This window comes from Solanum dulcamara, chromosome 1, assembly GCF_947179165.1.
Source record: "Solanum dulcamara chromosome 1, daSolDulc1.2, whole genome shotgun sequence".
In the NCBI taxonomy this organism is placed as follows: Eukaryota; Viridiplantae; Streptophyta; class Magnoliopsida; order Solanales; family Solanaceae; genus Solanum; species Solanum dulcamara.
The window spans coordinates 67,017,533-67,030,664 of NC_077237.1; the positions used below are offsets into that span (position 1 = coordinate 67,017,533).

Below are 13,132 nucleotides of genomic sequence, written 5' to 3' on the forward strand. Positions count from 1 at the left end.
TAAGAAGAAATGAAAAATAATAACAATATATCAAGATAAACCCCAAGACTTGGTATCAGTCGGTAGTTGAGCTACTAAAGTAAATAAGAAAGTACAAGGTTTATACAAATACCATAATAGTAATAGTAATACTGACTGTCTCCGAATACAAAATAAAGACTAGTACAAGTCCAACATAGAAGGAGATAGGTAACTCTGAACGCTAAGAGCTCACCCAAGTCTCCAAAATCTAAGAGCTGCTCCGCATAGTATCCAAATCATCAAGGAAAGCACGTATTATGATTTACAGGGTGAAGAAGTGTAGTATGAGTACCAACAAGTGGCACTCTGTAGGCATCGGCCGACTGAGCTCTAAAGATAAAGCAAGTATAAAGAACATGTAAGCAAGGAGTATATATCACAAGTAACTAATGAGAATAATATGGAAGCCTGCAATAAGAAGCATCAGGTAAATGAAAGAGAGAGAAGATAGGAAACAAATTATGAAACCAAGGACATACATGGTGGCGCCAGCCCAAGACCTAAACATGATGACACACTACGAAGGGGGACAACTAAGTGATAACCTACTAACAAAAGTAAATACATATATCACATAAAGGCCCAAAGGACCGTATCACCTAAATCCCTGCACAAAAGTTAGATAAATAAGAACAAGGGACGTAATTACTTTTAAACAAGAGACTACCCTTTATACCACTACAAGTTCGCAAATAGTAAGACAATGCCTCCTGAGCCTCTGTGTGCTCAGAAAGTTCACTCACAAATAGGTAAACCCACATGGCATCCCATACTACCGACAAGTACAAAAAACTATGCTGGTGATAGGCAATGCATAAATGAATGAGAGTCATGCAATAAAACCAGTAGTACCATCAGTGCCAAGTGCCTCATACCAAGATATATACACCTACTTTCGATCTCGGCCAGGAAGTAGGATCCATGCTTCTCTCAGGGATCGCAATGGAGGGCTCTAAAAAGGCCCTATATACCTGTCTAGTTCTGATCTAGGTCTTATATCAATATAGCTATCAATCTGTATGTCCGATCATCAAAGTCCAGTCTATTATTGTGATCGGAGATAACAAGTCAAATCAATATAGAAAGGGTCAAAAATCTTTACAATTAGGCCAGTATCATAAAAATGAGTGCATCCTCGATGCCTCAAATCAATATAATAAAATGAGAGCATCCTCGATGACTCTAGTCTACTAAAAATAGTAGTAATAAAGGCAGTACGATCCCCATTTTAGAAAAATCAGTATAAAATAGTTTGGGTCACAACCTATCTTTTTAAAATCAATGCCAAGAACCAATGCATACACTAGGGTCGACTACATCCATGATAAAACAATGATCCAATGCAATGGATGTCCTCACTAGCACCCAAAAAACACGTACAATCACATACAATAATAACTCCACAAATACCTTATCCTCAAGAGCATAAAAATGGGGGCTAGCACATGTAACCAACCTCTAACCAAGGACTATGGCTCAAATCTACTCCTCTAACTCAACAACAAGGCACAAAAAGGAACTCAACCCTAACTACATAACAAGGAGGAGAAAAGTAAGGAAACGGTGCTCAGCTAGTCAATTAAAACCTCTAGATCCAACTGGGAAATACAATCCCGAGAATACAACCACAACTAGTCCCACCAAACGGAAATAAGAAAGCATAGGGAATTCTAGCTCTAAATCCAAAAATGGGATCCAATAATAGTTTACGAGCCTAACTAGGTGAAAATCACTACACCAGGGCTCCAACATAAGTGTGCTACAATAATAAAGAGCACTAAGTCTCATAAACTCTTGCCAACAACGGCTACAACAACTAAGAATCAAACCACATATCAACTCTAAGGTACAAATCTGCCAACCATCATAAACATCAAAAAAGTCACCTCAAATAGGTTAATCGAGGTCAAACTAAGGCATAATCAATAGTTCTATTCACTAGACTAGAAATCTCATAAAACAACCCAACCTAAGGATCACACCGGGACAAAAAAAATAAGAAACTGGGAATTAAACCTAACCCATCACATACAATCCAAACTACAAGTCATTTATACTAAACAACACCTTATGAAGTTCAATCAAAAGAACGGAGATCATAGCCTACCTCGAAGTCGAACATGCGCAATCCAAGTCCACTTCCTGGTAGCTTTTCACTCCAAATACGACTCTAAATGCTTCTACGCTATCAAAATGTTCATCATCACATCAATACAAACGTTTTGACACTAAATTTGCATTCTTCGGAGATGAATCCAAAATTGGGTCTAAAACATGATTATAGGACCTTTGATAGGAATCTCAATAATGACTCAGTGAAAATATTCTAAATATATTATTGAGATTGTACCCCAAAATGGGGTACAAATCGATGCTCAAAACGGCCTAAATCATCCCAATAATTAAAAATACTATTAAAGAACTAAACTAATCTTGGGCAGCTCCTTTGGAGCAAAAATTACCTCAATTCGATGCCTTATATGCTTCCCCGATAATACCAACACGAACCCACAATTTCTATGAACCCAAAGCACTTGGAATAGCCCAAAATGGAGCTCCCTAGCTCCCGAAATTGAAGAATGAAAAAGGGGAAATGACTGAGTTTGCATCACTGGTCTTAATTAAAAGACCAGTGCATTTCCCTCCATGAACGCGAAGAAAGAGGTACGCGAACACAGAGTCTAAGCCTTCATTGTTCTGCGAACACAACATGGGCCTCGCGAACGTGGAGGCCAATCCATTAGGCCTTCACTAACGCGACCACATGCCTGTGAACGTGGAGATAAAGGACCATGTCTTCCTCGAATGTGGCGTTGGTGGTGCGAACATGAAGACCAAATTGGTTTGCACTAGCTGATGCACATCGGTTAGTTTTGGCAACTTTTACAACTCTGGTGGGGTGCTCGGAGTTCGTTCAAAATCCTATGCACACAAACGGACTATGCTACCCCACCAAATTCGATGTTCTGGACTCAATAGCATAGTAGAAATTTCTAATAGAGGTCGTTTCGATAAAAGTGGATTCCACACCCAAGCACTAAGTTAAACTAAGATTCACAAAATGGCTCAGAAGTTAACCAACTTCCCGTAAGGAGATATTCCTATTATAGAAGAAGAAAGTCTATTGATAAGATATATAGTATTAAGAACACAGTGGCCCCAAACTTGTACTGATTGCCTCAATGTTCATGCCAACCATGCTATTAGGCTAATTTCTCCATTCCGGGGCTAATGGAACTATCATAATTCCATTCTGAAGCCGTTTCTCTTAGAGTTTTAACCAAAGTCAACCATTCAAACTCCAAGATCTCCAAAATAGAGAAAGGGCATAAAATCCAAACGAACGACTAGGCGACCGAACTGTCATTGCCAGCAAGTCATAAATGACTTGGAGGTACTACAGAAAAGCTCTAAATGCTGAAAAAGATTGAAAAGGACGAAAATGACCTAGAGGATTATTACAATTTTGATATAATTCATATGGATATTTGGTGTCCTTATAAAGTTCCTACTGTTGCTGGAAATAAATATATTTTTACTATTGTTGATGACTACACTAGAATGACTTAGATCTATTTGCTTAAATTAAAGTATGATGCTTGCATTACTATCCAACAGTTCTTTATATATGTGAAAACTCAGTTTAATATAACTATTAAGATTTGTAGAATAGAAAATGGAACTGAATTTATAAATGATGCATGCACTAATATGTTTAAAAACCTTAGCATTATTCATCAAAGAACATGTGCCTATACTCCTCAGCAAAATGGTGTAGCTGAAATGAAGCATAGACACATACTGGAGGTCACAAAGGCTCTTAGATTATAAGATAGTAGACGTATACAATTTTGGGGACACTGTGTTCTTACTACTGTATATCTAATCTATAGACTTCCTTCTTCTATAATAGGAATGTCTCCCTACGAGAAGTTGTATAATAACAAACCATCTCTACTACATATGCGTCTTAGGATGTCTGTGTTATGTTAAGTTGGTACAACAGACTGATAAAATGGAGTCTAGAACTAGAATTGTTGTGTTTATAGGGTATTTAGAAGTTCCAAAAGGGTACATATTATATGACTTGCACACAAAGTCATTCTTTGTCAACACGGATGAAGTGTTTAAAGAAAATGAAATGCCCTTTTAAGACTATAGATCCACCTATATTCCAACAACTGGATCCTTTGTCTCAAAATTTGGTCTAACATATGTAGTGGAGATAAGAGTGTCAATACTAATTGTGAGATTGCTAACACTGATATAAACACAGGTTCTATTGATGAACATCACACTTCTTCTTTTCTATCTAGATTTGTTACACAAGACCCTCAAATATCTCAACAACTTCCAATACTAGCTCAAGTTCCTACATGAAGATCAAATAGAGACAACCAACCTCCTATCTAGCTAAAAGTTTTCACATCATTAACTCAACTTGATCAGGATAATTCTTTTCCTATTTCCAAGTACTTATCTTATGATGAGTTGTCACCTACATATCAAGCTTAGTTGTTGGCTTTTTCTAGTGTTATAGAACCTACAACTTACTGAGAGGTTGTCAAGGTTACCTAGTGGGTTGAGGCAATGAAGGCTGAGATATCTGCACTTCAAAGCAATCACACATGGGACATAGCCAGCTTATTAGAAGGGAAGAAGCCAATAGGCTACAAATGGATATATAAAATCAAGTATATAGCCACAGAGAGATAAAAAGATTCAAAGTCAGATCAGTTGCTAAAGGCTATAGTCAGCATGAGAGTATTGACTATCAGAAGACTTTTCTCCTGTAGTTAAAATGGTCATTGTCAAGACTATGGTAACACTTGCAACATCTAAACATTGGAAAATCCATTAAATAAATGTCTACGATGCATTTTTGCAAGGTGATCTTCATGATGAGATATACATGGAATTACCTTAATAATTTTTGAGTCAGGGGGAGCATAAACCAGTGTGAAGACTCATCAAATCCTTATTATGGATTAAAACTGGCATCAAGACAATGGCATGCCAAGTTAATAGAAGCTTTGCTAAAACTCAAGTCCAAACAGAGCAAGTGTGACCACTCTCTTTTCAAGAAAAAATATTAACTTGAAACTGTAATAGTATTGGTCTATGTTGATGACATGCTAGTAACTGGAGATAGCCTGAAGTTAATTGAGGAAACAAAACAAAACTACAAGAAGTGTTCAAAATAAAGGACTTGAAAGACCTAAAATACTTCGTTGGAATAGAGTTTGCTAGATATTCTCAAGACATATTGATGCATCAAAGGAAGTACTCATTGGAATAGATATCTGAACTTGGTTTAGCATGTTTCAAACCACTTACTACTCCTATAGATATAAATGTCAAACTGACAATAAGAGAATATGATGAGTATACAACCAACAACAATGAAGAAGATCCTTTATTACCTGATGCTAGTTCATATCAAAGATTTATAGGAAAACTATTGTATCTAACAGTTACAAGACATGATATTTTATATAGTGTACAAACTCTAAGTCAGTATCATCAGCAGCCTAAAAAGTCACATATGGTAGCAGTATTAAGAATTGTTAGGTGCATCAAGTCACAGACTGGTCAAGATATACTCATATCAAGTAATCCTGTACAAAATATGATTGCCTTCTATGATGTTGATTAAGCAATATGTTCACACACAAGGAGGTCTGTTACAAGCTTCTTAGTCAAGCTAGAGGATTCCTTAGTATCTTGGAAATCAAAGAAACAAACTACTATTTCTAGGAGCTCTACTGAAGCAGAATACAGGAGCTTAGCATCTATAGTGTCTGAACTCATTTGGTTGCTGGGATTACTAACTGAATTGGAAGTCAAGATTGAACTACCAGTTGACATATGTACCCTCATAGTCCTCAATCTTTGGTATATCTAGATCGGCGAAAACTCACTTGGTCTGTGCGTCTACCGGGGCACAACAAATCAACCCTATAAATTGCTAACAAACTTGTTTACCATAAAATAATAAAATATATAGAGATTGATTGTCACTTTATTAGAAAAATATTCATCAAGGTAAAGTCAAAGTTCAATATATGGGACTAGACAAGGTCCAACATCAATACCTTAATTCCAAGTTAGGTGTTCTTAACATATTTAGAGTACCTAACTTAAGGGGAGTGTTGAAGAAAGTCTATAAGACTAAAAAAAAGGATGCTAGTTATGCAATAAATATGCAAAGTTCCTAAAGTCAGTTAATTAGGTAATTTACTGCAAAAGTTAGTTTTGTTAAGAATTGGTTATTTGTCTAACTAACTTAGTCAATATAGCCTATTTATACTCCTAATCTGTATCTTGTATACTCAAGTTTTACACTACTTTCTCCTATCTTCTCTGCATTACTTCTTCCTCTTCAATCTATTACAAAGTTAATTGTGAATTGAATAAGTTCACATCTCAAAGAGTAAAAGTAACTATTTAGGTAGACTTCATCATCATATAACAAAACTATTCATTGGGCCCAAACCATCCAATGTTAACAACATCCAAAAAAGAGCCGCACCTTAAGAGATGTGATGTAGAGGCTAGCTAGTGGCTCTCAATATTATATTAAAGTTCCATTAAATGGCATGAAGGCATAAAATTCACCATCGTACTGTCCTTTCTATTATTTTCATTCATATGCAATGAAGGAAAAAAAACTATAAGCCCTATCCCAAGAAAGAACCACAAGTTGATTTGGAAATAGAAGTAAAAGTATCCCATAAGCCTCAACATCATCAGAGTGCATGCAGCTTCAACAGTGTCATTATTTCCAGAGGATGGTTGTTTCTGCAATCATAGTAGTCACCACATATGGATCCATGTTTGAAGAAGGCCTCCTATCCTCCAAGTATCCTTTTCCTGCTTTTTCTGTGTCCCTTCTAATCCTAATGGATGTTCCACAATCTGCTATTCCCTATGAAAACAATTGATAAAAAAAATTATGTTAAGAACTACATTAACCTCCCTAAAAATAATATCTATATTGATCGATCAAAAACAAAAATTGTCTTAGATCTGAAGTGTGTTAACAAAATTTAAGGTGTTAATGTCAGTTATTTCATGCTCTCCTGTAAGACAAGGCTCATTGCCAACCCCATAAGAAGCAATATGCTCCTTGTGCCTCTTGGCAAGCTTCTCTATGGCCTTCTTTATTACTTCTAGCCCTCCATCAGACCTCATGGACTTGGTACTAATCACAATAGCAATATGTCAAGCCAAACTCTTATTTACCTTTCATTGTATACCACAATAATATGTATTTTCCATATACAACTTGGTAAATAGTTCATATATTCTTTTTATCATATTTTGTGAGGGTAAATTTTCTTTTACCCAGGATGAAGGAGATGAACGTGTCGAGAAAATGTACCTATAATTTGTATGAGCAGCAGTAACATTACATTCACCCTACCATGAGATGAATGCTAAGATGTATGACATATTTAGGTAAAAGATTAATCTCCTTCAAACAGAACCTAACCTCAACAGGTTTCAGATCAAAAGAAACAATTACATCAGTTGCTTCTGCAATCTTCTGTTAGAACCACAAACAAGGAAACGTAAGGTCAGCCTTTTAAATTTTCTATTAGCTTAGATGGAAGGTAAAAATGAACTACTACAAAAATATGATGCGCAACCCAAAGGTCATCATAAGGAGAAATGCCTACTGCTAGTCCAACTTGAAATTCCAACTGAATCAAAACAAAGTACTAAGAACATAAGTTAAGGCACAGTACAACCTGGTAAAATTGGAGGGGAAACATATAGTTGCACTCACAAATAGCCTTATTGAAATATGTGACCATCTCATCTAAAAACTTAAGTTATTAGAGAGAACACACTTTGATTATTTAAATGTATCCTCAACACGTCCCCTCAAAGGTAGACCTGATTTTTTTGGTCCACGTGTAATTATTTTTGGGTAATTGTGGTAGTGAGATTCGATTCCAGACCTCTGGCCTCCTCCGATATCATGTTGAATGATATGACCATCTAAAAGTTTAAGCTGCTAGATAGCACCTTTTGTTATTTAATTGTATTCTCAACAGACCTGAATCAAACAACATTGCAGGCTTAATGCTAGTATCTAATTGCCTACTCATGTTGACAGCCTAACTATATCTTTGAGCGGGGATAAGCATGAATCAACAAAAATGCATCAATCTTATCATCTTGTTTAGTAACTAAATATATTGTATAGATATGTGTCATGGTCATTCTATACACAAATTATTCTAGGCAATTCTAGGACAAACATGCTTCTTATATTCTAATGTTCTATCCTCTTTCCGTCTTTCGAGTTTCAGGTGGACAACAAATTTTGCTCTAATGGTGATTAAGCATTAAAATAATCAAAACAACAACATAATAGTAATCACATACACAAACCCATTTTTAATCAAGGAAAACAAGATTCAAATCTTCATCTTTTGACTACAACCCAAGAATAAGGGGATTTATCCACTCATGGTGTATAACATACTTACATAAATCATTAATAACATCAAAACTTAGATTCAAAATGAAAGGAAAGAATAAAATATCAGCAAAGGTAGCTCATTCTTTTTCTTGTTCAACTTCAAACCCGACAATCTGATCTACTTTTTAATAAAATATATAAAAGTGCTATTTATAGCACCAACAATGCAAAATTAAAGTAGGTACACTGAAGTTCACGACACGGATTTGGTTCAATTCAGTGTAATTTTTTATTTCCTATATCGGCAAGAATCTGTGCTATCCAGAACTAGGTCTGCAATGTGGACCTGGCGCGCACCATACTACTTTATCGAGTAAATTCCAAGTTTTGGAATTTAAATTTCAAAAGAAAAGTGCGCGACACGGACTTACTTACTTCCAGTTTATTTTCTTCACATTGTGTTCCCAACTTCTCCTTTGAGCTCCGCTTTCTATGTAATCATGTTTTGAATGTTCATTATTTCCCAATCAGCCCTAAAAGTGTCTAATCACATAGGTTGGTTACAATAATACAAAAATGCAATAATATGATCTAAATTCTAGGAATTTTCTCTCAACTTGATCAATGAATTATGGGTTTTATTTGTTATTAGGCAAATAAATATACCCAAGATCAAGGCCTTAGATCATGTAAGGGCTATTCAGAATATTTCTCAAGATAACTCAGAGTAAACACCGGAGCTATGCGGATCGTAGGCATCGACAGTTGAGGTTTGCCATTGGTGATAGAGTATTCCTCTGTGTATCGCCCGTGAAAGGCGTGATGAAATTTTGGAGGTGAGGCAATCTTAGCCCCAGGTATATTATCCCTTTTGAGATATTGAGGACAGTTGGTGAGGCTGTATATGTGTTAGCCTTTCCCCCAGTATTTTCAGCTATTCATCCGGGTTTTCATATTTCGATTGACTTGGATGAAGGTTTGAGCTATATTGAGGCCAGTTGCTATTTTGGCCAGAGATGTCAGACAATTGCATTCCAGAGCCATTCTTATGGTCAAGGTCTAGTGGTGGCAACATCCAGTCAAGGAGGCTACCTAGGAGACCAAGCATAAAATGCGGGCACAGTTCCTCATCTTATTTGATCCTTCAAGTACTTCTTGACTCTTACTTTCGCGGATGAAATTTTTTTTAGTAGTCAATGTTGTAATGACCCTTCAAGCCATTTTTGAATTTAAGAATTCATTCCATTATTTAGAACATTCCTATAGCAATCTCAAGTTATCTATGACTTGCTGGCACTGATTATTTTGTTGCCTGGTCGTTCATTTGGGTTTTAGGCCTGTTTTTTTGATTTGGAGTTGTTATAACTTGAAAAGTTGACTTCGATCATCACTTTAGGAAAATGACCTTAGAATAGAATTTTTACAATTCCAACAGCTTTAGAATTGTCAAATTAGGCTAGTAGCATGATCGACACGAGTACTGAGGCAATTGGTACAAGTTTAGGACCATTTAGTGCTTTTGCCTTTGAAATTTGGCCTATAGTTGACTTTGGTCAATATTCTTGGAAAACGTACTCGGATGAAAATTCTAACATTTGCAGTCACCTCTGTAATATCGATTTTGGTCTGGAATGAGCCTTCATTCACTTCCCAAGGCTTTCGATCTAATTCCGAGGTCCATTTTAGAATTTGGCTCAAAATGGCCCTAGGTGTGGGACCCACTTTTATTCGAAATGACCTCATATGGAAATTTCAACTGCGTCATTGAGTTTGAAATGTCAAAGTTAGTGGGGTAACATATCTTGTTTTTCCTCACAGAATTTTAAACGAATTCTGAGCACCTTGTCAAAATATTTGAACTTGAGAAATATTAGCTTTTTAGCTGATATTTAGTGCAAGGAGTTTTTCTCTCTGCTATCGCAGGCCCTTGGACACATTCATGGAGGTCCTGGAAGTTTCTCTCAGCGATCGTGGAGCCTTGGCCATATTCGTGGAGGCTTAAGTCTTTGGCCTCTGCGATCACAGGCCTCTGGCCGCGTTCGCGAAGGCAAAGCCTCTTGGCCTTCGCGTTTGCAGAGCACTATAGCCGCATTAGCAAAGGCTAAAGTCATGGTCTTTAATAAAAGACCTAGGACAATTTTCAAATTTCATTAGAAACTTCCAATCTCGATATTTTCTTCATTTCAAGCTCAATTTAGGCGATTCAAAAGTCCAAATTCAAGAGCATTTCATGATGATTGAGTGGTGAGCTCAAATTCTCGAGAAGAAGCTTAGTGTGAGGTAAATTTACATAATTAGCTTCTGATTTAGTTCTTCTCGAAGTGATATTTTGTTGAACTTTGGAGAATTATAACTTGGCCAATTTAACTCAGTTTTAGTGATATTTTAGGCTAGATTGTTGGGTTTTGGTAAAGATCATCACGGTATGTTTGGTTTGGGTTGTAGGGGTGTCGTTTATGAGAAATAGCTGATCAAAGTTGCTGCTTTCTTTCACCTTTTTAGTTCAAATTATGAGAATTTTTGTGCATGTCCATTTTGCATAGTTGTCCCACCTCGTACTGTTTATCAAATTAATTTGTGAGTTTGGGAAGATGTTTAGAAATTATTTTTGGGGTCAATTCTGGAATTTCGAACATGGGTCTCATATTTCCTATTTTAGACCCAGAATTGATCCATCTCCGAATTCGATAATTTTTATGTTATAACAACTGTATTGATGTTGTGATTTCATTGTTGTTAGCAGCAACATTCAGAGGCTGCTCGAAAGAGAAATGCTCCAGTTTCGTGAGTTAGAGTGCGCGTGGTTGGCCTACAGGTAGGCTATGGTTTTCCCCTCATGAGACTGAGCATGTTTAGGCAATTTTATAATGATTTGTATGAATTTGGAGGTGTTCAGGTGTCAAGCATGCTAAATTCCTAGATTTCATGCCCTAGGTGTTATTTCGGGTAATTGTTGGACTATTTAAGCATGACTCATATATTTGTTGGTTGTTCCTATCCTATGATGAATACTGTGCCTGTGGTTATATGTTTGGAAGCTTGTTTGTCCTTATTCTAGGATTAGACTAGTGTTGCCTTAGACTTGCGCAATTTTGGTGCCATTGGGCCTTAGAATTTCTCTGACATCATTTCAGACGGTTAGCTCCCTATAGACTAATATAGTATATTGTAGTCTAATAGTCTGAGCCTTAGCTAGGCAGTAACTCAGATGGTGACCTTACCTCCATAATACCCTATTCTCCTATCGGTCCTGTATCACCTGGTTCTTGATTTTGTAAGTTTTTTTCGGTGATTCAGGTTATATTTGATTCAGGATGGAGAGGTGTACTAATGATACTCGGTTTGGGGGTACTCCCCATGATGCATGGTTGGTCGCTGATTTTAAATAGTTTTGATCCATTAGCTACATATACCTGGTCAAAGTCTATGGTCTAGCTTACTTGTGTTCAGGCTTCCTAGCTACACTTACCTGATTAAATTCCGCGGTGTAGCTTACCCGTGCTCAACCTTTGGCTATAATTACTCAGTTAAAGTCCATGGTCTAGCCTACTCATGTCGACTCATTAGCTATAGTAACCTGGTTGTAGTCCGTGGTCCAACTTGCACATCGTTAAATTTCTCATTTCCTGATGAATTTTTGGTTTAAGTCTTCATCTACTCTCAGTTATTGGTTGAGGTATTAGAGTTTGGAATTGGTTCGGTTCAAGTTCGGAGAATGGTGATGTTATTGAAATCCTTTAGTTTCGTTTATTTTCTTTCTACTATTCTTGCATCCGTCGGGGTTGTGGGAGCTCAGCGGGGTTAGTTAGATTCTTTTTCTTTATTTTCTAGTAAGCTCGTGTACATACCTACATTTACTTCTTGCCCTATCTTTGGTCGTGATCTTTTACTCGCTTTTCATTTTACTTTTGCTTATCTTGGTCAGTCGGCCTATGCCTACTAGGTACCTGTTGTTTTGGTACTTATACTATACTCTGCATTTGCTTTCATGGTGCAGGTTTGAGTACTAGCTACCGGCGTTGATTTGAGCCAACTGAGGTCGTGATCGGAGGCGAGGGTGAGCACACTACATTCTGAATTTACCCATCTTCTTCTGTACATATATTTTGCTTGTCTTTTTCTCTTTGAGACAGCTTTGTTTCTGTGGTCCACTTTTGGGATTTGTACTTCTTTATTAGCGGCTTTGTATATTTGACTTCCAAGTTCTGGTAGGGATCCTTTTTGTTTATATATATATTTAGTTATTTCTGCCCGTTCATTATATCCTCCTAGTCTTCTACCCTGATATTCCATTACTTTTAGTTCTGGGATATGGATTGGCTTGCCTACTAGTGGGTCATAGTAGGCACCATCATGACCTGAGAAATTGAGTTGTGACACCTTGGTATCAAAGCCCCGAATTCACCAGTCTCACTTGTACAGAGCTAACGTCTAGTAGAGTTTTGTAGATCAGTGTGGAGACGTCCGTGACTTATCCTCAAGAGGCTATAGAATGTCTTTAGGAATGTATGTCTTTTGTGTCGATGTCGTGCACTGTGTGTCTTATTCGTTTCTGAAAATCTCACTTGTTCCACTCTTTTATAGAATGGCTCGCATACGCGCTAGGGGTAGAGGTTGACCTTGGGGTCATGCCAAGGCTGCAACACCAGTCTGGGACTGAGAGCAGACTCCTAAACC

General features: G+C 37.0%; 1 protein-coding gene across 1 annotated transcript; it reads right to left on the reverse strand.

Annotated features, from left to right (window-relative positions):
- Window positions 1-6,799: 6,799 nt before the first annotated feature.
- LOC129893685 (glutamine synthetase nodule isozyme-like) lies at window positions 6,800-10,566 on the reverse strand. The gene is made up of 7 exons (XM_055969088.1): window positions 10,479-10,566; window positions 10,031-10,119; window positions 7,653-7,727; window positions 7,517-7,570; window positions 7,406-7,443; window positions 7,066-7,225; window positions 6,800-6,949 (listed from the first exon to the last, which is right to left on the reverse strand). Exons 1-7 carry the CDS (start codon window positions 10,564-10,566, stop codon window positions 6,800-6,802), a joined length of 654 nt encoding a protein of 217 aa, XP_055825063.1.
- Between the last annotated feature and the right edge of the window lie 2,566 nt (window positions 10,567-13,132).

Bases quoted from the DNA above. Each gene is read 5' to 3' on its own strand.
- LOC129893685 (XM_055969088.1), bottom strand. From the start codon at position 10,566: ATGACTTTAGCCTTTGCTAATGCGGCTATAGTGCTCTGCAAACGCGAA. The intron at 7,728-10,030 runs GTACGTTTTCCA...GTTTTGATTCAG, and splicing joins ATGTTAGAATTTTCATCCGA to TTGGAATTTCAAGTTGGACT. The intron at 7,571-7,652 runs GTAGTTCATTTT...TGGTTCTAACAG, and splicing joins TTGCGCATCATATTTTTGTA to AAGATTGCAGAAGCAACTGA.